The sequence below is a fragment of the Bos grunniens genome, chromosome 11 (genome assembly GCF_055505025.1).
Source record: "Bos grunniens cultivar Pamir isolate PY7600 chromosome 11, Bosgru_T2T1.0, whole genome shotgun sequence".
NCBI lineage: Eukaryota > Metazoa > Chordata > Mammalia > Artiodactyla > Bovidae > Bos > Bos grunniens.
The window spans coordinates 75,271,309-75,298,536 of record NC_141175.1 but is presented as its reverse complement, the minus strand read 5'-3'; the positions used below and the strand labels follow the sequence as shown (position 1 = coordinate 75,298,536).

General features: G+C 36.6%; 1 protein-coding gene across 24 annotated transcripts in view; it reads right to left on the bottom strand.

Annotated features, from left to right (window-relative positions):
- NRXN1 (neurexin 1) overlaps positions 1-27,228 on the bottom strand; it is a 1,228,058-nt gene that overhangs the window by 178,654 nt on the left and 1,022,176 nt on the right. For all 24 annotated transcript variants that reach the window (XM_086326949.1, XM_086326950.1, XM_086326953.1 and 21 more), the window contains one exon: positions 12,988-13,159. In XM_086326949.1, the coding sequence (XP_086183075.1) occupies positions 12,988-13,159 (172 nt within the window). The remainder of the gene's footprint in view (positions 1-12,987; positions 13,160-27,228) is intronic.

Here is a 27,228-nt window from a genome sequence, read left to right as displayed (position 1 = left end):
TAATATCTAGACAGACTTACGTTAGGTATATTCACTTTTTGGGGTCTCAGTGGACATTTTAAATGTTCAGGCCACCAGTACAGATAATATACTCAAGATGACAAATTATTTCAATAATACTTAATATGAGGAAAGTTAGTCTCATACTTGCAGGATGGGGATAGGAACCTCAGATTCTTTCTAATGCTGTAAAACTCATAAGGCTAAAACAAAACAGACTTTTAAATGCTTAAGATGAAAGTCTTTCTTTGAGAAATGTTCAACCCATGAGACTAAATCTGACACAAAATATTCATCATCATAATTTAAATTTTAATATATGGCCTATTTAAAGGCTTCATACTTCAAAAGCTTTTCACATTTATTATGTCACTCCATCTTAATTAAGAACTAAAATATTAGGCTAGGTTACACCTTTGGATTGTTATAGAAATTAGGCATATACTCCTTAGAAATAACTGTATTTTCCTAATAACCATATAAACATGTTAATGTACAATTTAGTCACAATAATTACATCTGACTTACCAGTTTTACAAAGGCAAGAAGTTTTGTGGCTTAAAATCTTTTTTTTTTCCTGGAGTACTGTTATACAGAATTGAGTAAAATATACTTTTAAATTAAAATCTAAAGTTTTTTTTATTAAAAATGTTAAATAAAAGTTGTAAAAGATAGTAATGAGAGTTCTATATAATTTGCATCCAGCTTAACCTACTACTAGTATCTTAACCATTACATCATTATCAGAACTAAGAAATTGACATTGTTAGTATGCTATTAACTAAAGACTTTACTTGGTTTTACTAGCTTTTAACTAATGTCATTTTTGTGTTCCAGGATCCAATCCAGATTCCCACACTGTATTTGTCATGATTAGACTGAGGTCACAAATTTTTGTTGAGAATACAAAGATTAACAGAGAAATGATGTGTGTTTCTCAGTGTATTATATCAGGAGGTGCATGAGGTCATGTTTCTTATTAATTGTGATATGTTTAGTTAAGGTGGTCCATTGGATTTCTCTGTGGAAAGTTTCTATCTTCCCCGTGCAAGATAAACATTTATTTATTTACTTTAATTAATTTTAGTTGGAGGATTATTAAAATATTATGATTGTTTTTGCCATACATCAACATGAACCAGCCACAGGTATACATGTGTCCCCCCATCCTGAACCCCCCTTCCCCCTTCCTCCCCAATGTATCCCTCTGAGTTGTCCCAGAGCACTGGCTTTGAGTGCCCTACTTCATGCATTGAACTTGCACTGGTCATCTATTCTACATATGGTAATGTACATGTTTTAATGCTATTCTCTCAGATCATCTCACCCTCGCCTTCTTCCACTGAGTCCACAAGTCTTTTCTTCACATCTGAGGAGACACATTTAGACTATATATAAATTACTAGTCTCTACTCAAACTTTGATCCAGTAATTTAGCATCTATGTGAGTATCTTGCCTTCAACAATTATTACTTTGAAGCTCTAATGCTGAATTTCTACTGCCATCATTCTTCTACATTTGGTTACTGGAATTCTTCCATAACAGTGTCCCTGCTTCCTTACATATCTATCTATCTATTCCATTACTTAATATCAGTACATGCTCACAGATATTTATTTCACTATTTGGGTTAAAACTCAATATTGTACTTATTTTGTTGCTCAAGTAGCTCCAGTTCTGACCAGTAGGAGCTCTTCCAGGTTGGTTCCTGTGTCTTTCTGTTGTGCCTTTATATCAGGGGTCAATCAACTATGGCCTACATGTCAAATGTGTCCCTTTATCAATTTTTTTTTAAATTTTATTTTATTTTTAAACTTTACAAAATTGTATTAGTTTTGCCAAATATCGAAATGGATCCGCCCACAGGTATACATGTGTTCCCCATCCTGAACCCTCCTCCCTCCTCCCTCCCCATATCATCCCTCTGGGTCGTCCCAGTGCACCAGCCCCAAGCACCCAGTATCATGCATCGAACCTGGACTGGCAACTCGTTTCATACATGATATTATACATGTTTCAATGCCATTCTCCCAAATCTTCCCACCCTCTCCCTCTCCAACACAGTCCATAAGACTGTTCTATACATCAGTGTTTCTTTTGCTGTCTTGTACACAGGGTTATTGTTACCATCTTTCTAAATTCCATATATATGCGTTAGTATACTGTATTGGTGTTTTTCTTTCTGGCTTACTTCACTCTGTATAATAGGCTCCAGTTTCATGATTTATTGGAACTTAGCCGTGTGTGTGTGTTAGTCGCTCAGCAGTGTCCGACTCTTTGCGACCCTATGGACCATAGCCCACCAGGCTCCTTTGTCCATGAGATTCTCCAGGCAATAATACTGGAGTGGGTTGCCATTTCCTTCTCCAGAACTTAGCCATACCCATTATTTATTTATTATCTATTGAAGCTACTGACCTACAGTGGTGGAATTTAGTAATTGTAACAAAGATTACATGCTACAAATCTGACAGTATTTACCATCTGGCTTTTTATAGTAAAAGTTTGCCAATACTTGCCCTAAAGTTTTTTTAAAATTATGAACTTTGGACAGTGTCCAAAATACATTTGTTTGTCACATTTGAGGTAGTTCATACATAATATAGAACCCTGAATACATATTTTTCTAACTTGGTTATAACATTCTTTATGTTAAGAATTTACTTTTCATGAAAAGGAAGGAGTGTGTTGTCAGAGTTCTCTTGGAATGAGTTCAGTACATATATAAGAGAATAAACTATCAAGGTTAAGAATGTGATGGGGACAAAAAGGTAAAAAATTACTAGTGATGGGAGAAAACTAGTTAATCTATCTTTCTCCATGAGTTCTTAAGTTTTCTCTACACATGCAAAGGTGTAAGGTATGTACGTAAAGGTAATAAAGCCCTTATCCTCATAATAATAAAAAGTAATATTTTCCAAAGGTGTCTGATTAATACTCATTGTTGTCTTGACTACATTGGACACTTATTTCATCATCATACTTAACAGTCTTCAGATGTTTTATCAATAGATCTATCTGAATGAGACCTTCAAATCGTGCATATTGATTTTAAGCATATTTATTATGCAATATGCCGATGCCTGAATTATATCAAACAGTGTATCAGTGGTCAAATCCATTTATTGGAAGGATTATGACATTCTTGTAATCATACTTGTGAAATCAGTTTTTCTAAATTGGAAGTACAAAAGTTGGGTTTGTTCTATTAAAGAAAAAGCATTTTATCTAAACTAGCAGAGGTTATAACCAGGGCAACATCAGTGGTGAGAAGGTTATTACGATTAGAAGATTTTTTTTAAAAAAGGGCAGTTACATTTCATAGAAAGCTTGCTGCATTTGGGTAGCAGGAGGTTCTGCCTCATATGTCCATTAAGTAGACTATATTTCTTTCCTCTAAAATGTCAATATCCTTAAGCTCGTTCTAAGCAGAGGTTCTGCAACTAGGTTAATGGGCCATAAGGATGTTGAGGCACAACTTCTAAAAATCATATGCATAACTCTGTGTACATGCAGATGTATGTATATTTTTCTAAAGGTAAGATATCCTATTTATCAGATTCTTATGCAGGCAGAGATTCAAAAGAGATTAAGAAAAATTAACCTCAATTAGTCTAAAACTGAAGATAGTTACCTAACTTTTGTCCTCCATGTAAGACTTGGACATCCGTGTATGAGATTTTTTACCTTTATGCTACTCTGCTACCTCTTGAACCAACTGCCATTGATGACTAGAAAAAAAGTGACATTTAATTCCAACTAATTCCTGAGCTACTAAGAGAAGACACGTAGGTAGATGGCAGACAAAGGGAAATACTAGGAAAAGTACAAGTCTTACTCATAAGTGGTATTCAAATGCTGACATTAAGAATTGAGAGAAAAAAAAACATATAGCATAATATTGAAAAAAAATGTTTAATCTTACACCAAAATACTACTTGTTATCTGTATTTATCATAAGAATATATAAATATTACTGGGCAATTTGATAAAACCTCTTGATACAATGAGGGGTCAGAGTGCTGGAGAAAAAATTAAGAGACTCATTGTGAAGTTGAGAAGATGGCTGTTCTTCCATTAAACTCAGGTAATTATAAACTGTTAAAATAAAGATACTTTTGGACAATAATCAAATTACAAAAGCACTGTCACAAAACCATAAATCTCCTCAAAATCAACCAATCACTTGCAAAAACTGAAGTTTCCTGAAAGCCCAATATCTTTTCAAATGTAATTTCTCTTTCAGCCTTTACCTATTTTTTAAAACTTATTTCCATCTCAGGTCTTAAAAACTAAATTTTCATTTGTAGCAGTAACTATTTTTTGTTTGTTTCTGACATAAGTAATTCATTGTTTGTAACCAATAGGTAGATTCATTCACATGATCCATACCTTTGAAGAAAAGCCCTTGAACCCAATTCCTTAGTCAACATTTTTGGTTACATTTACTTAAAGTTTATAACAATGCCGTTCTCTGTTTAACCCAGGTATTTTCCAGGAGTGGAATTAACACGTTCCTTTATTATGATAAAAATGTAAGCTTATCATAATAAAAAGATATTAATTAATAATTAATGATCATTAACCAAAATGTACTTTGGAAATAATGGGGAACAAGAAGATACAGGGAGAATCTTCTGGAAACCATAAAGAAGGGCTGTCATTCATATTATAAGATAAATTTATATTATCTATGCTTGCCAGCTTGTATAATTTAATTGACACTAAACCCCACCAAACCATGAAAGAACCTTTCTCTTTCTTTTGTCAGAAAATTAAAAATCCTAATATGGTTGGGTTATTATAACTGTAAGAAATCTTTCATATTACAAAAGAAAAAAATGCAGATCACTGAGAATATATAATAAAAAGTGAGAAGTCAGTACATATCATTTCTTTCTATCTCCTTGGATACAATTTCTTTGAAGCTAAGTATTTTCGGCAGATGTGTTTAATATACTGCTCAATAAAAAGTTCATTATGCTTGATCATTAAGAAAAGCCCCCAAAGCCTCAGAAAAACTAAATACCACGAAAGAAGATAATTAACAAAGGAAAAGTCAGAGTTTTAGTCACTAATTCTACCTAATACTGCTATAGTATTTGAAATTTCAGATTTCCCATAGTATATAAGCTTTCCTTTGGAAAATTTGGATGAGTGAACAGTTAACTATATCAAATAGAAAGCCAAATATTTATATATTCACATAAATACTTATCCATGCACATCTGCACATTTTGGCTAAAAACCATGAGCATAAGACAATATTTAACATTGAAGTTGAATGAGGAAATGGGATTTATTCAACAATTATTTATTAAGTATAATTTATTATGTAAGTACCATACATCTGGATAATTCAACAGTGGTCACAGGACTGGAAAAGGTCAGTTTTCATTCCAATCCCAAAGAGAGGCAATGCCAAAGACTGCTCAAACTACTACACAATTTCACTCATCTTACATACTAGCAAAATAATGTTCAAAATTCTCCAAGCCAGGCTTTAGCAGTACATGGACCATGAACTTCCAGATGTTCAAGCTGGATTTAGAAAAGGCAGAGGAACCAAGGATCAAATTGCCAACATCCACTGGATCATCGAAAAAGCAAGAGAGTTCCAGAAATACATCTACTTTTGCTTTATTGACTATGCCAAAGCCCTTGACTGTGTGGATCACAATAAACTGGAAAATTCTGAAAGAGATGGGAATACCAGAGCACCTGACCTGCCTCTTGAGAAATCTGTATGCAGGTCAGGAAGCAACAGTTAGAACTGGACATGGAACAACAGACTGGTTCCAAATCGGGAAAGGAGTATATCAGGGCTGTATATTGTCACCCTGCTTATTTAACTGATATGCAGAGTACATCATGCGAAATGCTGGGCTAGATGAAGCACAAGCTGGAATCAAGATTGCCCGGAGAAATATCAATAACCTCAGATATGCAGATGACACCACCCTAGTGGCAGAAAGAAGAGGAACTAAAAAGCCTCTTGATGAAAGTGAAAGAGGAGAGTGAAAAAGTTGGCTTAAAACTCAACTTTCAGAAAACTAAGATCATGGCATCAGGTCCCATCTCTTCATAGCAAATAGATGGGGAAACAGTGGAAAGAGTGAGAGATTTTATTTTGGGGGGCTCCAAAATCACTGCAGACAGTGACTGCAGCCATGAAATTAAAAGAAGCTTGTTCCTTGGAAGAAAAGCTATGATGAACCTAGACAGCATATTAAATAGCAGAGACATCACTTTACCAACAAAGGTCCATCTAGTGAAACCTATGGTTTTTCCAGTAGTCATGTATGCATGTGAGAGTTGGACTACAAAGAAAGCTGAATACTAACGAATTGATGCTTTTGAAGTGTGGTGTTGGAGAAGACTCTTGAGCATCCCTTGGTCTACAAGGACATCCAACCAGTCAATCCTAAAGGAAATCAGTCCTGAATATCCACTGGAAGAACTGATGCTGAAGCTGAAACTCCAATACTTTGGCCACCTGATGCAAAGAACTGACTCATTGGAAAAGACCCTGATGCTGGGAAAGATTGAATGTGGGAGCAGAAGGGGATGACAGAGAATGGATGGCATCACCAGCGTGATGGACATGAGTTTGAGTAGGCTCTGGGAGTTGGTGATGGACAGGAAAGCCTGGCCTGCTACAGTCCATGGGGTCTCAAAGAGTAGAACACGACTGAGCAACTGAACTGAACTGACCACACTATGTGCCAGGTCATCGACTGGAGTCGGTTCAGGTTGGTAATTTATTTAAAGAATGATTCAAATCTTCTGCGTGGTTTATCATTTACCATAAGTGCGTTAGATTTTCACTCTTAACTTTGTAGGAGGGAAACAAAACTCAGTCATACCTTTCCTGTATCTCTACATTTAACCAAGAGGAGCAAGTTTTTCATTAGGATACAGTTTTTCTCCTTAATAATCCTGAAGAATTCTAATACCTGAATCCTCTAATGAACCACTTCTCTTCTAGTACCTGAAATTAAGTTTCAAGTGATGTTGCTGAGAAATATATATAAATTAGTAAATATATAAAGTTTGAAAGTATGTCAACCTAAAGGTTGAGTGTTGTAGGAACAGTAAAATATTATGATTCATAAATGGTTTACTTAATTTGCTAATAAAGTTTTTAAAGTAAGGTTAAAAATTAATCAGTGCCTACTAATGAGTTATTCAAAAATTTAGTGATGAAAACTATGACTTTGTAAGAAAATTATTTTTATTCCATGTGTTACTATTTTTTAATACTCATAAGATTGTATGTATGTGTGTCTTTGTGGGTCAACAGAAGTAGTATGACTGACCATGTAAGTCACAATATTTAGTTATGAAGAATGTACCTTGCTGTGTTGAGGATACATCTAATGATGTCTCTTCATTTTGGTTTCTCTCTCCCAGACAGTATAAAGTGCAGAGTTAGTGGACAAGTTTCACGTGTAGTTTTGTCTCTGTTACAAACTAGCATAGTGATACTGATCAAATCCATTAACCTCTCCAAGGTTCCATTTTATTGTCTAAAAATGAAGAAGCTGGAAGAGAAGATTTTTGAAGTTCCTTCCCCTTTCAAGTGCTATGATCATAAATGAGAGATTTTTCTGAATTGTATCACACAGACTAAATTTTCAGTTTAAAAAATAAAAATATAAAAATACTCAAAGAAATGAACATTTTAGTACCAAATAGGAGAAGGCAATGGCACCCCACTCCAGTATCCTTGCCTGGAAAATCCCATGGATGGAGGAGCCTGGTAGGCTGCAGTTCATGGGGTCGCTGAGGGTCGGACACAACTGAGCAACTTTACTTTCACTTTTCACTTTCATGCATTGGAGAAGGAAATGGCAACCCACTCCAGTGTTCTTGCCTGGAGAATCCCAGGGACGGGGGAGCCTGGTGGGCTGCCATCTCTGGGGTCGCACAGAGTTGGACACGACTGAAGTGACTTAGCAGCAGCAGCAGGAAACTTCAAAGGATGGAATGGCTTAAATACCTAACCAATAAATAATCATGACTTGAACTAAAAATCAATTAATTAATCTAAATTAAGTTTGAGGGATTTAAAGGGAAATCATCAATATGACCTTTCTTGAGCTCTGAAATATTTTACAAGCCTTTGAAGATGAAAAGAAAGCCAAGAGATAGAGATAATATCCATAAGACCTTTGAGCCAAATTAAATGGTCATGCAGACAACATTGACACCCACTCCTTAAAGTCTCCCCTTGAATTATTCCTCTTTCTTTCCACTCTTCCATCCCTAAACTGTGCTTTATTTTTACACTGCTCCAGACTGCCACTTTTTCTGTATTTAAACTCTAATAGCAACTAAACCCTGAACTCCTAACTTTGAGGCTAATCCATTTTATTTGACATCTGTAGATTTTCAAAGAGACTAAACTTTAAGTAAACCAGAACTATGTCTTCTCTACTCATTCCTAACACAGGTTTTCATTTCATTGTCACCTAGTGCATTCTGGTGGTCACATAGCAGCATCAGAACATTGAATAATCCATGGTTAAATTAAAAGAGAAAGAGAGACAGAGAGAGGAACTGAAGAGTAGAACTGACTCTCCCTTTACTTGGCTGTTCATGAGGTCTTCTAATGTATTCTGTGTTCAACCTCTTTGTTTTCTGAGGCCCTCACATCTTATTTTAGGTCTTATCTTTTGACACCTGGGCTTTTTAAAAGCTTTCTAATTATTTTGTCACTATCTGTTCCTGCTAATCCCATTAAAATGAATGCATGTCACCCTCTAAGTAAAAATCTAGCCTTTAAAGACCCAAATCAAATTTCCTATATTTTTTGTAGCCTTAACTAGACCACTCTCTAAAATGGCTCTTCTTCCCTGAAACTATTTTATCTCGTTTCTTAGCATGTCTTATTCAAAAATTAGCTAAATATTATATGATAAAACTTGTATTTTCTCATATAATACATTAATCTTGAACATTTTTATGTATCTCTGTAACCAGATGCTAAGTCTAGAAACTTCTTATAATATAGTACATGTTTGTCGATCTGATGTATTAACTTGGACAGGAATAAAATGGATATTTGACTTTGTATAGAATAAATAACATCTTTTTGGCACACTGTGGTAGAAAAATGAACCCAAAGTTGAACCTCAAAGGTAATTGTGAATTATATGGATTAATCTTTAGTGTGGGCAAGTAAAATTATGTTAGGGTTTGTGGATTAACATCATGAGAGGAGGAAGTCTATTTTGGTTGAGAGAGAAAATTTTACTAACTGCAATTAGGAACAAATCAGGGATTAATGATGCATTATATTCTAGAGCTTTAACTGATAAGCACCAAGAAATGACTTTTTCAACTTTAAATGGTTTGCAAAATATTATTTCTATACTTTTCTCCATGCACAGAGCATAATGAAAACTGGGTCTACTATTCAGAAAATTCAATATTTATTCTAACGTGAATTGTTGAGTTATGAGAATATTTCACGCACTCCAAAAGAGCATAAAATCTACCTCTGCTAATTAGTTTCTCTATGAAAGCCTTCCAGACAATTATAGGCTAACGGCACTGGTCAATGCTTTAGATGCTTTTCATTAAAGATATAGTGTCGCTACCAGATGAATTGCTTCATATAAAAGCACTTACCACAAAGCACTATAATGGAAGGTTAAGTGGTATACTTAATTACTAATTTCAACCCCATTACCTATATTTTGCAGTACAGGCACTTAAAAAGGAACCAAATATAGTCAATTGGTTCCCACTTTTCTGATTACAGGATTTAGTGGTAAAAGCATTGGTCCAGCTGTTTTTCTAATGAATAATAATCAAAAAGCTTTTAAAATAAAAATGCTCATACTACAAACCAATATAAAAGAGATATACTAAACACTTCTATTGAATTTATATATAGGATCACTTTGTTCTAGGTGACACGGACTTAGAAATCTGTATTTGGTCTTCATGACACTGTTGCCAATGAAGCTCTGAGAGAAAAGGTATTTGAAATTGTCATGGCTTACTTCCTATCTCAATATCATGCTGAAATGCAGGCAGAGCAGGTGATTAATAAAATGCTTGATGACAACCATGGTGACTCCCCTGAGTTCTTTACATGCTGTTCATTAACTTTTTATATGTATATATCAAAATTCCTCACAACTGCTCTAATTTCCTTGAGGGCAGATTCAGTGGTTTACCCTTGCTTCTATCCTTCAGAATAACTGCAACTTCGCTCACCTTTGATTTATTAATTATATCTAAAACAAATTTTGCTGGAAGGACTCTTAGAATCTTTGACTAAATATAAAGATGAAACCGAAATTGAGTATTTCTAGAGATTTGCTTTTTAATTATCATGATTTTGCCAGCTTCCGACTTTTAAATATATTTTATATTGAGAAAACATTTAATTGGTACATTATATGTATAAAAATATGTCTAGAACAAATACAAATATTTGTTAACTTTTCATTATAGTGCTTTGTGGTAAGTGCATTTATATGTTTTATAAGTTAATTAATACTGCTCCAGTCTCAGCTACTAGTATTCAAATTGGACATTAGCAGGCCACAAAACGGATTCATTGGAAAAGACCCTGATGCTGGGAAAGATTGAAGGCAGGAGGAGAAGAGGATGACAGAGGATGAGATGGCTGGATGACGTCACTGACTCAATGGACATGAGTTTGAGCAAGCCCTGGGAGTTGGTGATGGACAGGGAGGCCTGGTGTGCTACAGTCCATGGGGTCGCAGAGAGTCAGACACGACTGAGCGACTGAACTGACTGATGCCACAAAAAGACAGAGGCCACCCCTTTCTGGACTGTGCCTAGAATATAGTATCTGGTATCTACACAATTAAAGTGCTGATAATCAGATAAAATATTTTAAAATAATGAGGTATAGAAGTTTTTAAAAACATAAAATATTTATCTAAATGCATTATTAGTACATCAGAAAACTAGGTTCTGTTTATGTATGCTTGGGAAATGCATACTGTATTTCTCTTTTAGAGATTCAATATGGTATTAATATAAAGTCCAAGTGTAGATATTTTTAACTTAGTTTAACCCAGAAGTTCCCAAACTAATTTGAGGGTGGGGCTTCCTTTCTCCTGCCATAGGTCACCATTAACATTCTCTAGAGCAGGGTTCTTAAAGACACTGGCTTGGAAAGTGTAACAAGAGTGAAAAGTTAATGAACTAAGATAATTTTAATGAGCTAACTGGTGAAACCAAGTTAAGTTTCAAGAGGCAACTGCAGCACTCTAATATAAGAGTAACAGGATTTGTCCTTTTACAAATTCGGGTCCACTGTTCACAGAGGACCACATCCCACGGGCAGAGTCTAGACCTTACCCTACTTTATGTCTTCAGTGGTATCCAGCGCAATGATTTCCTCTCAGTAAATAGGTATTGATTAATCTGGATTTTAGATTAAAATCCAGTCGACTCCTGTCATTTCACTAAGGCTGCAGTTATTATAAAAATTGCATTTCTATTAGAATTCAGTAAATGTGATAAGGGTTAGCAGGGGCTATATAACACTGCATTCACATTTAAGTTACTTTGCTTCCAGATCTTCCATTCCCTCATCTTATTATAGTTGGTAACAGAAGGTGTGCATTCTCATAATTGTAGTCTTAAGACCTGGATGATTTGAATGACATCAATTCAGGAAATATCTATTGTATCTATTAATTGACAGTATTTTAAAAGGTACTGCGTGTATTATTAATGTGCTTGCCTATGAATTCTGTATTTTCAGAAGAAGACAGTATTTATTACACTAAATTCAGTATATATTTGTAAAGCACTAGATTTACAGAATAGGTTTGAAGTGCAGCTTAAATATGTAGATGTTATAATTTATAAAAGGTCCCAGAGGGCATCAAAGATATTTCATTTCATAATTATGTGTAACTACTAAGGAAAAAGGTTTTTATTTTGTAAGTTAGTTACTTCCTTGAATTATTTCTTGCAAGAAACAAATACTGTAATAGAGAAATTTCTACATAAGTTTTGGTAATCATTTTATTGTGCCAAATGAAATTTTCTTTTTTTAATCTTTCTCTCTACCATGCTGTAAATCTGCTGCTGTACATAAAAGAGTTGTTTCCAAAAGGGGTGCACAGAAAAATGAGACAATGTTTCTAGTAGTCTATTTTGCACTAAAATATGGAGAGGATAATAATTAGAGCAAAATACCTTTGTGCTTTAATTTGAATTTTACTTTAAAATGGCATTTTAAAAATTGAGAGTATATGCAATCACAAGTAACTGGTTTAATTTCTAATGTACTGTCTGTTTCAGTAATAGTACTGACAAAACTCATAAATGATGAAGAAAGATAATTTTTATTTTATCAATAATAAATTAACGTTCATTTTATAGACTTGAAATGACTAATCCTAGTGTCACAGAATCTGTGTAAAACCCCATGGTTTAGGACAGTGAAAACAAACATCATTTACTTACATGTTCTCATAACTGCTTATTTATGGTACTGGACAGAGTTCCTTTACTATTTTTGTTTGTCCCTGCCGGCAGCTTTCATGGCTTTCAGCTATGTACCACCATCAAAGGAACTGCATCATCCTATTTTCTTTCAGAGAAAAGTGGTATAATATTCCCTGTCTTAGTTTTGAATTTTAACTTTGTTACTTTTGACAAAGCCTTTCCTTTGTTCAAATGCAAGGATCCAGTAAAAAGAGCTTTGACATGTTGTGCCTTTTATGTGTGCATTTTTCTGGTTTCACTGATGTCCGGAATTTTGCAAACTATAACGTGTGCCTTCAAGTTCTCCTATATAATGCCATTTGTACACTGTATCAAGAACAGTTTAGGATAGCATTACATTCACACGACTCTAACGTCCAATAAATACTTGATGGTTTCTCAGAAAACCCACAATGGGGTGAAACGGACGCAAAACAATGCTTCGTTTTCGTTTGTTTTTCATAAAATCTTCCCCCGATACACATTCACTGGCTTACCTGCAGGGTAGCGCTCAATCACCGGCCAGCTGTCCACCTGCAACGTGGCATTGCCACCACTTCTCGTGAAGCGGACTACGTGGTATTTCCCATCGTTAATGATTGCATTGGACTCTTCGATGGCGATGTCATCCGTCCCAACATTAAATTTAACTCCAATTTTTCCTTGATGCTGGAAGAGAGCAGAGGAGTAAAAAGAGTTGAGTGGAAGTTGTGCTGATTCATCAGTATTTAGTTAGGATTACATTGCTCAAAAATATGCTTCAGAACAACAGTTGTTCTCCTTCGATTTTATTTCTTAAAATTTGTGCTGTGTTCTTGACATCTGGGTAAATCTGAAGCATCTCTCTCACGGATAATTAATATTTCAAAAGACACGCTTTCAAGAGAATTGAGCCGCCTTCTTCCCAGGGGTTGCCACAGACAAGGTGCACAGCTGCCTGTGTGAAACGGTATACTTTCATGTTCTTTAACATAGTTCCTTTAATGCATGCCTTCCATTTCACAAGAAAAATGAGGCTTGAAATTCTCCCTTTTAATAACTGGTGAAATCAGAGCAATAAAGTCTATTTCTGAATCCAACGTGGACAAAGGCTGACAATATAGAAAATCATTCTCTAGAGTATGAACACACAGGCATTTAGTGAGTGCAATCATTATTCACACACAGAAGATCCTCCTATGCTAAGACTCTGAAATTTACTCAAATTATTTTACAGATGATGAAATGATGATGCAGGAAGGTGCAATGACTTGTTCAAGGTCGTATAATAAAAAGGAGGGATGCTAGAGTTAGAATTCAGTTCCCTCGTTCTTAGTGTATATCTAAGCTAAGATGAAGTTAAGATATGGCTATCTAAAATTAACTCTCTAAATTATGTGAAGCAACATTACAGATTATTCTCAGTGCAAAGTTTGTGGCTGTTAACTTTATACTTTCATTATACAAAGCACCAAAGAGAAACATGTGCTTATGCCCTCTGCCTTTGAGAAGCCTTCTCTAACAGCAGGGTTGTCAACTCTGGCATGAGTTCAGTTATTTTTAAAGCATGTGGACTTGCCCTTAATCAGTAGCAGAGAACACTTGCACTGCAGGTCCTTGTCAGAGTACGTAACCTCAAATTGTCGGCAGCTCACCTTTCGTCAAACCTCAGTTGAGAGGAACAACATGGGGGGAAGGGGATGTAAAGGACACACAGCCCATCCATTCCTGCAGAAATTTAAAACCAGGACATCGGAAACCTGAAGATTTGGACCACAGCCTCTTGACCTCTTGCTGGATTCTCATCACTGAACTAAGCAGCAAGAGTATCACATCAGCTTACACTGAGAGTTATTGTACTAACTGAAAAAAAATCTTGTATAACACTACATTAATTGAAGGGAAGTATTTGAAGATGTTGTTTGGGACACTGATCACTGTCATTGTTCCCTTCTCTTTTTCTTATTCCTGGTTCTTAGGGTCCACAAAAGAGCTCTTTCCTGTAACAGGTTAGCACAGCTTTTATTTTTGTGTGTTTTGATTTGTTTTGTGCTTGATGGACAATATGACAAAATCACATTTCCTTTCTGACTTGGGTTATTAGGAAACTCAGTCAAAATGAGGAGGGAAATTTAACAAGCCGCATAGACCTCTGCTCTTCTGTTTTAACCTGGGCTTATTTTTATATTCTACGTATTTCTCAAGTTTCTTACTTTGAAGTATATGCCACTGTAAGGCGTTTTGCTTTCTTATAGATTAATTCAGAAGATAAGCAAGAGAATTTCAATGAACACTTTTTAACCAAGGACCTATAAAGACTTTTGTAGAAAATTTTAAAGCCTAGGTATTTTGTGTAAACACTCATTATTTTTTCATTTTAGTAGGATTCCTCTTTGCTCATTTTCAGTAAAATATTTAACATGGCATATTTATATTTTAACACCTGTGATACAATGCCACAGGAAATTTTTTAAGAATAGTTTATTATCTTTATTTCAGCAACAACTCTATAGTGTCCTAAGCACTTTACCAATACTAACTCTGATATTTTTCCTATCAACTCCAAGAGAGGGGTATTATTCTGTCTGCATTTGACAGATGAGGAAATTGAAGCACAGAATGATAAAGTAATTTAGCTAAGGTCATGCAGCTAGAAAGAGAAAAGCTGTGATTCAAACGCAGGCAGTTGGGGTCCAGTGGTTGAGCTCCTAATCATTACACTAGGCAGAATTTTAGGAATATTGGGTCATCCTCTAGCTACAGGTAGCATATTTGGTAAATCTGGTTGTTCTTTGTTACTGGTTTTATCTTTCTGGCTAGAATAAGGAGCCCCATGGAGGCTCTTATTATGCTCTGCAGATTGTTTGCATGTATCAATCAATGCATGCTTAAAATAATTTTAGAGAGGATAGTAAGCGACTGATATGTGGACATTTGTTGTTCAGTTGCCCAGTCATGTCCAAGTCTTTGCAACCCCATACATTGCAGCACACCAGGCCTCTTTGTCCTCACCATCTCCCAAAGTATGCTCAAGTTCATGTCCATTGCATTGGTGATGCCATCCAGTCATCTCATCCTCTGACTCTCTCTTCTCCTTCTGCCCTCAGTCTTTAACATGGACATAACTGGATGTTAAAATGGACTCTTTTGTCTCAGTTTCAGCTGCAATCTTGACATGTCAGTAAGTAAACAAAGAACAAACAAATAAAAAAGGCCAGCTTTCAACTTACCTTTTACAAAATGAGGTACAAGACTGCCTAAGCCAGACTTGCAAAGAAGAGCACTGAAAACTACTTTTGGGACCCTTGAGTAATTACCTATTTGCAGCCAATTAAAAAGGCAAGAAAGACCAAGAGGTGATTGATAATTAGAAGAGGATTTTTGGAGAAAATTGGGGTGTGATGTGATTTGCATGTACCTCCAAGACAGAAGGTTACTTTTCCCTTATCTTAGGGGTACAGGGGAAAGGGACTTTAACGGCACATCCCAGGAAGTTTGATACTTGTCTCCTGGAAGCTGGGAGCAGTTGTGGAGGTAATCAGCCACCCTGGCTGCCCTTGCCTGGGATTTGACTCTTGCCCAACAAATTTTCAAGGGGAGAGACTATTACTGACTGATGCTCTGATGGCAGAGCAAGGAGTTACTACTGCCCCAGGGATAACCTGTTAATATTTCATTAGAAGAAAGAACAGGTAAGCATTACACATGGACCATGGGTTAGAGAGCCAGCACAGAACAGTGCCGTATTCTATCCGAGAGGGTCCCTGGAGAGAGAGGTGGTGAGTAGTGAAGACAACTCAACAGAAAGAGCATGGAGTTGCAGTGACGGGTGCGCAGGGACTGAGGTGAAATCCTAAAGGACTATCTGAAGGAGGTGCATTTACCCACTTTCAGGGAATTGCAAGTAAAGAAATTTCAAACATGTGGTTTGAAATTTTTGTGTGTGTGGCACACACACACAAAAATCCCACCAAAATGTCCCCCAAAAGCGCTTCTCCGAGCCAAATTTAAGCATGGGCTAAACCCAGCTAGATGGTTACTACTGTATTAGCCAAGTGAGATCATTTCTGTTCCTTATCTCCTCTTCCTTCTCCTGCTTCATACCTGGAGCAATCAGAAAGGAGGAGGAGTAAAGGCCTTGGAAGTAAGAGGAGACATGACCCTGTTCCCTCACCCCGTGCAAGTAGCAGCTCCAAGGCGGCCCAAGCAGGCATGAGGCTGGCTTTAACTGAAACTCTTTTTATTATTACAAACGAGAAAGCTGAAACTGGGCTTCCCAGGTGACATAGCGGTAAAGAATTTGCCTGCCAATGCAGGAGACTCAAGAGTAGATCCCTTGGAGTAGCAAATGGCAACTCACACCAGTTTTCTTATCTGGAAAATTCCATGGACAGAGGAGCCTGGCAGGTTACAGTGCTTGGGGTCGCAAAGAGTCAGACATGACTGACAGACTGAGCATACACGTAAGCTGAAATTATATCCACGTGAACAGAGGACTTTTTTTCATTATCCAAGAGTGACCAAGGTAATAATGAGACTTTTTCTAGACTTTACTGGAGTAAAGAAGAAATATTCCATGGAACAGTTTTAAATTCCTGTCACAACCTAGGAATCCACTCTTTCACCATAACAAGCATGTGAGGATATCTGTTACTCTAGAGTTGATTGCTTTAGTGTTTCTTCTATTATAGACATGTATCTTATCCCAGAATAGACAGAAAGAAATTCTTAAAGTTTACTACTTGTTCTGACAGGAAGGCTGCAGAAGGCTATTTTCATCAGAGTTCTAATCATTAAGGAGATTCAAGTTCTGTGAATAGACATGTTACAATGCTAAAGATACAAAACGCACCAAAATCTGAAAAGAGTCCTTTACCTTATCCCTATATTTTTTGGCAATATGAAATGTAAAATGCTTATTTTCTTTTTTGAGTTTATATATATAACTTACTGGGGCTTCTCACATGGCTCAGTGGTAAAGAATCTGCCTGCCAAGCAGGAGATGTGAATTCAACCTCTGGGTTGGGAAGATCCCCTGGAGAAGGAAATGGCAACCCACTCCAGTATCCTTGCCTGTGAAATCCCAGGGACAGAGGAGCCTGGCCAGCTATAGTCTTTGGGATCTCAAAGAGTTGGGCATGACTTAGCTACTAAATCACCACCACCATATAATTTATTGGGGTCTAGTTGCTTTATAATGTTGTATTAATCTCTGCAGTACAATGAAGTGAATTGGCTCTATGTATACATACATTCCCTCCCTCTTGGATCTCCCTCCCACTCCCCACCCCATCCCAGCCATCTTGGTCCCCACAGAGCAGCGAGCTGAGCTCCCTGTGCTATACAGCAGGTTCCCACTGGCTATCCATGTTACCCCTGGTAGTGTTATATGGTAATACCAATCTCCCAATTCATTCCACCTCCTCTCCGCCGCTCCATGTCCACATGTCCATTTTATATGTTTGCATCTCTATTTCTGCCCTGAAAATAGGTTCATCTGTACCATTTTTCTAGGTCCCATGTATATGTGATAAAATATATATTTTCTAGTGTAAAGAAACTCCCAGATTTCTCAGGGATTCATTTCTTGCAACAAAACAGACTGTCAAGAAACAGAGAGAACTGGTGATACTTGGAGAGCTTCTGACTTTAAACAATGCTCATATTTTCCTGCATATGCTGATTTGGTCCTTCAGTTTCCAACATCTTTGACATCTCATGGATTCAAAGTCCAGAGTCAACTAGAACTGAATTATCACCTGAGTAGGTTCAAACAATAGACTGTACCCTAACGCAGACATCATTTACTCCACTCCAGTTTGCATCAAGTTCTTGAAAAACAGTTTAAGTATAAATAATAGCCAATAGGCCAATTTTTCCCCTAAAAAACAAATAAAAAGGCATAAAAACAATAAAATATTAATATCAAGCATATTTAGAGTGCCAATATTTATAGTTCTATTCAGAAACTGTAAATATTCTCAAAACACACCCCTCCCATATTAACAGGCTAGAAAGTCATTTCAATTACATAAACAATAAAACTTGCTAAACTTTCTTGCCAATGGATAATTACAATTTAAAAGAATTCATTTCAAATTCTTATTCTCTGGGATTAAATGTGTTTGTCTCTGGCAAATTCTCATGAATATTGCATTAGCAAAACCAGAAGCAGTTTCACCGGACATGTACTTATCTTTCAACACTGTATCTTTCTTAAAATAGATAACTGGCTCACATAATAATTTCAAAAGTCTATTATGAGAATATCAGTAACGAGGCATTTATAATTTAATGAAGTCTTTCCATGGATTCATTAAATAAATAGTGACAAAGGTAATTATTGATTTTTTCACATAAGCTGATTTCACAATAAGGATTATATTATTAAGCCAAGTTAAAAGGAAACATGAAAGATGACACCAGGAAGGAACTTGAAAGATTTAGCCAGTGACACTAAAGTTAATTCATCTCTTAGTTCCATCTGCAATCACATACTCATTTGAAAAATATTTGTTTTAATCAAGATCTGGATTCAATGATTTACTCAATATCTTGGGCATACTTCAAGCAGGATGTTTGATGTTCAAGATGCAGATATATTTCAATCTATATGCATATGAAATAGATACAACAAAATATATATACTATGGCATACAGATACATCCACTGCTTTGTTCCCTATTCTGGGGTTGTTAGGAAGAAGTGTTTAGCTCAATTATGTCCAAGAAAACAGTAAAAAAAAAAAAAAAGAAAAAGTGTCTTTTTTGTTGTTGTTCATTTATTTAATCATACTCTTATAATACCACTAAACAAAATAAATAAGTGTGTAATCCAGCATGGCATGTAGATTAGCAAGGAGACTTGCTTATGGTCTGTAAGCTTCTGTTGTGCCACACAGTACAGCTCAATACTCCAGGGCCCCACTGCAGAGAGAACTTGATGATGTCTTCAAATGCACTCAACACTCAGGTTCATTTCCTATCGTACAGAACAGTCCCCGTGTCCAAGTCTACCCTGTCAACTAAAATCAGAATCAGGTTAAATGTCGTGTTTTGCTCCTCCAGAGACTAATCCTTACCCGGGAACAAGATTTTAAGGCTGATGATGACGCTGAGACCTAGAGTCACTGCTGCTGGGAGTAAGTGACACTGCACAGTGTCAGAGCCAGAGAGGCATCTGTTCTCTCACCTCAAAAGAGAGATACCAATTCAGATAACTGCTAATTTAACCCCTGCACATTTTCCAGTAAGTGACTCAGGGGTCCGCATGGTAGAGATTGTGCTTACCTGTCTAGATGGACTATAATGTCAGCACGTGGTTTGGATCTAGGCATTTTAACCTGGCAATGCACTCTCTCTCCCCAACAGAAACCCCAAACCATTTCAAAAACAGAAGGTCGCTGCTCCCCTGTCTTCCACTTTCCCTATTGACTAATACTTTTTTCTTCATTCAGTTAATAAATACAAATTGAATAATATGAATTCTGCATTTGATAAGCATGCAGACAATACAAACAGGTCATGTGTGTTCTCTGCCCTTCAGAAAGTTTCAATCAAATTGGAGAGATAAAGGGGAGATAAATAATGCATGAAAATACTCATATCCTTAAAAGAGGGGAGAGATTGGCAGGAGGAGCAGAGCTGCTCTGTGAGGAAGGTTTCAAAGTGTCTCAGGAAGCCTTCGACTGTACGGCAGAAGCAAGCCAGTTGGACAGCTGTCAGCCAGCCAGTGGATACCAAAGACATTCAGGGATGTAGAAGATATGTTCTCTCTGCCTCCCGTCTCTCTTTCTGGGCCCTACACACTACAGGGCTCACTGAGCACCAGACATTCAGTAATAATAGAATGAGGCATTCTCATAATAGACTTTTGAAACATACCAGGAATCTACCTGAAACTCCTAGCTGACATAAAGCTAAGTGTTATTTTCTCTATCTGCTCAGAGAGTTTAAATAATGTGCCTCAAATCATACAGCTAATAAATATAAGCATGGAAACCTCATCAAATCCCTCATCAAGGGATTTTGTAAAAACAAAGTATTTTCAGTTGTGCTATGTTCTACAAGATCCTGAAATCAAAGAATGGAGTCAAGAGCAGGGTTATTGAGAAGTACACCTTTCTTTTTGGCTGATGACATTTCACAGCACCATATGATAAAGAACCAGAAGTGGCTAAAATCTAGAATGATCACTGTAGCGAGATATCATTAAAGGCTCATGCATTCTAAGAAAATCATATTTTCATTTACTCATCAAATCTTCATGGAGGACAGTATATCTTTTCTAATGTGCCCATGTTCTTTAGACTGCTATAGCTTCTTTGAAGGAGAAGGCGATGGCACCCCACTCCAGTACTCTTGCCTGGAAAACCCCATGGACGGAGGAGCCTGGTGGGCTGCAGTCCACGGGGTCGCGAAGAGTCGGACACGACTGAGCGACTTCACTTTCGCTTTTCACTTTCATGCATTGGAGAAGGAAATGGCAACCCACTCCAGTGTTCTTGCCTGGAGAATCCCAGGGACAGCGGAGCCTCGTGGGCTGCTATCTATGGGGTCGCACAGAGTCAGACATGACTGAAGTGACTTAACAGCAGCAGCAGCAGCTTCTTTGATTCCATGAAACTATATCCTGACAATGGTATCACCCTTCTGGAGGCTTATACTCATCTCCTGGTCCTCAGACTGTCTAATAAAACTTTGTAAGCTCATGACAGCCCCCCAAAACAGACCACTCGTTTTAGGTGTTAGTTTTTATGTACCTGTTGTAACTTCTCAACCGTATGATAAAGAACTTGAGAGTAAAAAAAAAAACAAACAAAAACTCCAAACTGACTTATTCCTTATTGTTTCCTTCACAGCACTATGAGGACTACCTCTGTGCTTATAGTTTTCCAAGGCTCTTGCACCTACACATTCTTTTTTAAATTGAGATCTAATTCACCTACCATAAAATCTGTCCTTTTAAAGTATACACTTCAGTGATTTTAGAACATTCACAAGGTTGTGCAAGCATCACCATTATTTAATTCCAGGATGTTTTCATCACACTGCAATTTTCTTTTGATGAGATAATGCACATAAAGTTCTTAGCACACTTAATGGCCACTCAGCACCTCTGAGCTCAATTATTATTATTACTTCTATCATTGCTATTCTTACATTTGGAAAACAATGTTTTACTTCACAGTAGTTTGATGGAAGTTAATTAAAACAATGCTTGAATTATATAGTCACTGCGGTGCAGTTAGAACATACAGTACCTTGACTGATTTTCACAACAATTTGTGAATTACCGTATCTACTTTGCAAATAAAAAAGCTAAAGAAAAACTGAGAATGAAAGCTTGGAAAAACTGAGACCTGACCAAAGTAAAAGCATCTATTTACCAGCTGGCTTAAGAGGGACTATTCTAAAATCTAATCATGCTCACCTGTGGTATAAACTGCTCAGCCACAGGTTGTACTAAAGCAGAGACTGCTTGATTAGACACCCCTCTATGAACCCTCCAATGTTAATGATACTATCATTCTATGAAAAGCCTAAATGGATTGCTTAGTGGTTAGTATAGAGGGAGATAAAATAAAAAGAGAGAGAGGGAGAGAGAAGGAGAGAAGGAGGGAGAAAGGAAGAAAGGACTTGTTAGTTTTTTGAAATAAATCAAAGGTACCTACATTTGAATTTGAGTCCTAGATTTTTTTCAAAGTTTATACAATAGCTGAGATCTAAGATTGTGTTATATTTTTAAATCAGAAATTCTTCAATTTATAAGGGGAAAGGGGATATCCCACTAGACCGATGTTTCAGAATAACCTAGGAGGTTTTTGTAAACCTTGTGTGTTTGTTTTTTTTTCCAAGAAAGTATAACCCTTCTCTTCAGAGGGCATGAAGAGACTTGTCTTTATGGGTAAGATCACATGGCTTACCACGTTTGTAGGACTCAGTGGTGGTGGTGAGCATAGAAGCCAATGAGTTCTTCTTTGAAGGACAGATAGACCCTGAGTTCTAGTGATAACACTGACTCTTCAATGCCTCCATTTCCTCACATTATCTCTCCTTAGATGAAATTAAATCAATAATCAGAATACTGTTGGGATTAAAATAGCCTACTAAGTGACTGGTGGGTGTGTCTTTGAAAGGGGCCATCATCTTACTGTTGATATTTTGAAACTATCTCTATTTTGCTTACCAGTTGAGCCTATACTGGATTTTGCTGTGTTTAGTAGCTCAGTCGTGCCCAACTCTTTGCAATCCCAAGGACTGTAGCCCACCAGCCTCCTCTGTCCATGGGAATTCTCCAGGCAAGAATACTGGAATGGGTTGCCAAGCCCTCCTCCAGGGGATCTTTCCAACCCAGGAATTGAACCCAGGTCCCCCACATTGCAAGCAGATTCTTTACCATTATCTTTCATATTTTAAAAGACATTCTCCAACCATTATGAAGTTTTCTCAGTGTGGCTATGGGTTCATAAATCTCTAGTCTTTTTCATCATACTTTCCGTGGTTCAAATAGCATATCTCTGCATGATGCCACACAACTCTAGGATGAAATAAAGCAAAATTATTCTCTTGGGAATCAGAGACAGCTATTTAAGATCATTAATTCTGCATTTCCATCCACTGAAATAAATAACCATCATAAAATAGAAATATGCATCTTTAAATGTGTCCTTGTATATAAAGAATGTATACTATCATTAAGCTCTCTTTCCCTGAATAATCAAAAAGCAGAAATTAAGCAGATGAAAAGCAGGCATTGACTGGTGACCCGTCTCAGGTTCTTAACTTTTCACAGTAAGATCTCTGGGTTGAACGTGTAGCCCAGTGGTCTGGCATCATGACAAACCTCTTGAGCTGCTGCATGGAGATATAAGGTGACACCTGCTTAAGCCTTATCAAAAGTTCAGTAGGTTGATCAAATATGGCTTGTTAATGGTTTTTAAAATTTGTTTTATTATAACCTTTAAACCCTTGGTTGGGTGTTAAATTAGCTTTGGTCATATTTTATGGTCATTCAGGAAACTGTAGGCAATAAACACTGGGTTTCAGCTGCTAATTAAAACCATAACCTTTGTTTCTCTGCTTCTCTTTGATTCCTTGTCTTTGGGCTGTTACACTGCTTGTTATTAATTCCTGCCCAGAAATTGGACAGGAATAGGACATTCAACTCTCCCAGTTGCAATAGCTGTTGGAATTTCTACGTAAAATAATTTTTCTATAAAAGAAGTCTGGGATTATTTGTGGATTTCATTTACTCGTATCCCAGAATCATCATTTTCATGGAGAGCTGACTATGCAATTATGGTCTGACTTTCAAATTTCCACAGCATAGAGAACACTATCTTTTAGACAAGAGATAAAACATCTGTGGATGGTGGCTTCAGTCCTCTTCATGGTAAATATTATCTTAGTAACCAGGTTGTAAGTAAAGTAAAATTAGTCTTTATATTAACAAAATCTTTAGGGACTTCCCTGCTTGCTCAGTGGTAAAGAATCTGCCTGCTAATGCAGGAGAAATAGATTCACTCTCTGATCCAGGAAGATTCTACATGCCACAGAGCAAATAGTTGTGCCACAACTATTAAATCTGTGCACCAGAGCTGAGGAACCGCAACTACTAAGCCTGTGTGTCTAGAGCCCACGCTCTGCAATAAAAGAAGTTACCACAATGAGAAGCCCATACACGGCAACTCAAGAGTGGCCCTCTGCTCACCACAGCTAGAGAAAAGCCTGCACAGCAATGAAGACACAGCACAGTCAAAAAATAAAGAAACAAAATTATTTTTAAAATCTGTAAAATTTGAATGACTCAGTAAGTGAATGATTATAAAATATACATGAAATTAAAAGGTTAGTTTGGAAGGGATACAATTTTTTAAATTGTTTTTATAAATTTTGACTTGAAACCAGAAAAATAATAGTGAGATAATATTTTCAAGTGTGTTTGATGAACTGACTTTTAAATAATGCTATCTTGGTTTCCACAAGCCTTGAGCAGAGACTTAATTTGAAACACATTCCAAGAGAAAAGCTGACAGGGCTACCTTTCACTTTTTCATTTTTGTTGACTTCTTGCCCAGGAATACCTGTCTATATTCTTAGAAAAAGCAAAGGTATATATATATATATATATATATATATATATATATATATACACACACACACACACACACACACACACACACATATGGGTAGGCTTTCCAGGTGGCTCAGTGTAAATAACCTGTCTGCCACTGCAGGAGACACAGGTTCAATCCTTGGGTTGGGAAAATCCCCTGGTGAAGGAAATGACAACCCACTCCAGTATTCTTGCCTGGGAAAACTCATGGACCGAGGAGCCTGGCAGGCTACAGTTCTTGGGGTCATAAAAGAGTCAGACATGACTTAGCGACTAAACAACAACAACATACGGGCAGACAAAGGCATTCACCAAAGACTATTTTCTATAGAATCAGCAAGGTTCTATTATCCCCAGTGTGGTAAGCAATGATTTCTCTAGCCATCAAAAAATAAATCTATGTTTATATGTGCAATTTTGGCAGAAAAGAGTTTTCAGAAGAGAATATAAAATCTCTAAGGCTGACGCTCCTGATGATTATGACCTTTCTTTATGTTAATAAAACAATAATATTGTCATGAAAATAAAATAATAAGAAACATTCAGCAAGTTTCTATTAGATGCCGTACATTTCATGAAAATGCTACACCACTCTACCCAGGATTTAAAATTTTAAATAGGTACACATTGATTGTGTTTATATACATTCATTTTTTTCCTAAATTATATGATTTCCTTGGATAAATGACACTAAAATTCTGGAAACAAAAAATACTAAACTTGTGTAAGTCTTCACTTGTATTTATTTATTTACTGATTCATTCATTCAACAAATACAGATGGATTTCATACTGTACTCCTGACATTTTACCAAATTCTGAATAAACAGGGGTTAACAAAATAGTGCCACTGCCATTATGAAGCTTTAAGTCTCTTATTATTTCTTTATATATTAAAATTATTTCTTTATATAATAACATTTCTTTATATATTAAAATTTATATTAGCATAGAAAGTATGCTAAGGGTCAAGAGGAAAAGGGCAGGGTGTTATGAGAGGCATTGCATGATTAAGGAAAGCCTCGCTGAGGAGCTGAAGATGTGAAAAAGTCAGCAATGGGAATAAGAGTTTTCCAGGCAGAGGAAATAGTATGTGCATAGGCCCTGCGGAGGAAAATATTTATGTATAAAAAGACAGATGCTGTGAAATACATATGCAGATTCAGATATAAATATATGGACTGTCTGTAGAGACAGAGAAATATAAATTATGTATGAACATATGTAGGCATTATTCAGAAATTTTATCTAGAAGATTAAACTAGATTAAGGAATTACTCACAAAAAAACTAAATTGCATCATTTGCAGACATAAAGCAATTGCAAAATAGATGGCTAATCACATTTTAAAAATCTTCCAATTTAAGAATGGAAAATTGTTGATATAAATGTAGAACCTAACAGTATGTATCTTGACATTCATCTAATTGTTTGTTCCTAAGTTTCATTCATCAGTGTGCTTTATGAAATGTAATATATAAAGCCTTTCTGAATCAACAGGGACTCACCACATTTTCTAAAAGTCATTTACTTCTACAATGTCAAAAATGATTCATCATTCTATGGTTATATTTCAAAGCTAATGTAACACGTTTAGTTTCTTTGTGGGGTAGAATGTCTTGTTAACTCATTTCTCTAGAGAGCTCTTTTATCTCGAGATGTAGCAAGAGTTCTCTGTACACTTTTCACCTTAAAAATACTGTTTGAAATCATTTGACTTGTTTTTCAAGTACCCTCTACAAATTAGCCGAAGAAAGAAAAGTTTTCACCTTTGACCATTTTACTTTCCTGTTCACCTGAAAGAGAAAAATCAACAAAGTTTGCTGCTTGAGGCCTTAAAATGCAAGTTTCCAGGTAATGAACTAGTCACTTCAAACAAGAAGATACATTTCCACCCAATTATTTTTCTGGAAAAATTTTGAATCAGTGAATTCAGAAGATAACATTTTTCCTGCAATTTGGCTTAGAAATTTGAAGGCGAAATCACACAAAGTGCTCAAATCTGAATAATGTATGAGCATTTGGAACTTAAGGTAAATATTCATTGCTAACTTCTCAACAGCAGTGATCACTGGGGGTTCCCTGAAAGTGGCTCAGTCCTGTCCAACTCTTTGCAACCCCATGGACTATACAGTCCATGGAATTCTCCAGGCCAGAATACTGGAGTAGAGAGATGTTCCCTTTTCCAGGGGGTCTTCCCAACCCAGGGACTGAACCCGGGTCTCCCACATTTCAGGCAGATTCTTTACCAATTGAGCCACCAGAGAAGCCCAAGAATACTGGAGTGGGTAGCCTATCCCTTCTCCAGAGGATCTTCCCGACTCAGGAATCGAACTGGGATCTCCTGCATTGCAGGCGGATTCTTTACCAGCTGAGCTACCAGGGAAGCCTGGGGGTTCCGTGAGATCATCCCTTTTCATGCTTCCCCTGGAAGAGCCAGAGGGTATTCTGAAGAGACTTGTGGACTCTGATAAGAGAGCAAAGCCTGAAGGAGAGATAACCATCAGAAGCAAAGTCAAGGTATTAGCCATCCGCCCAAAAAACATACATTCTTTCTCTTTTTCTCACTGTTGTATCACAAAGGACTTCCATTTACATGAATATAACATGTTCGGTTACATCTCAGGATCTTTATTATTCCTT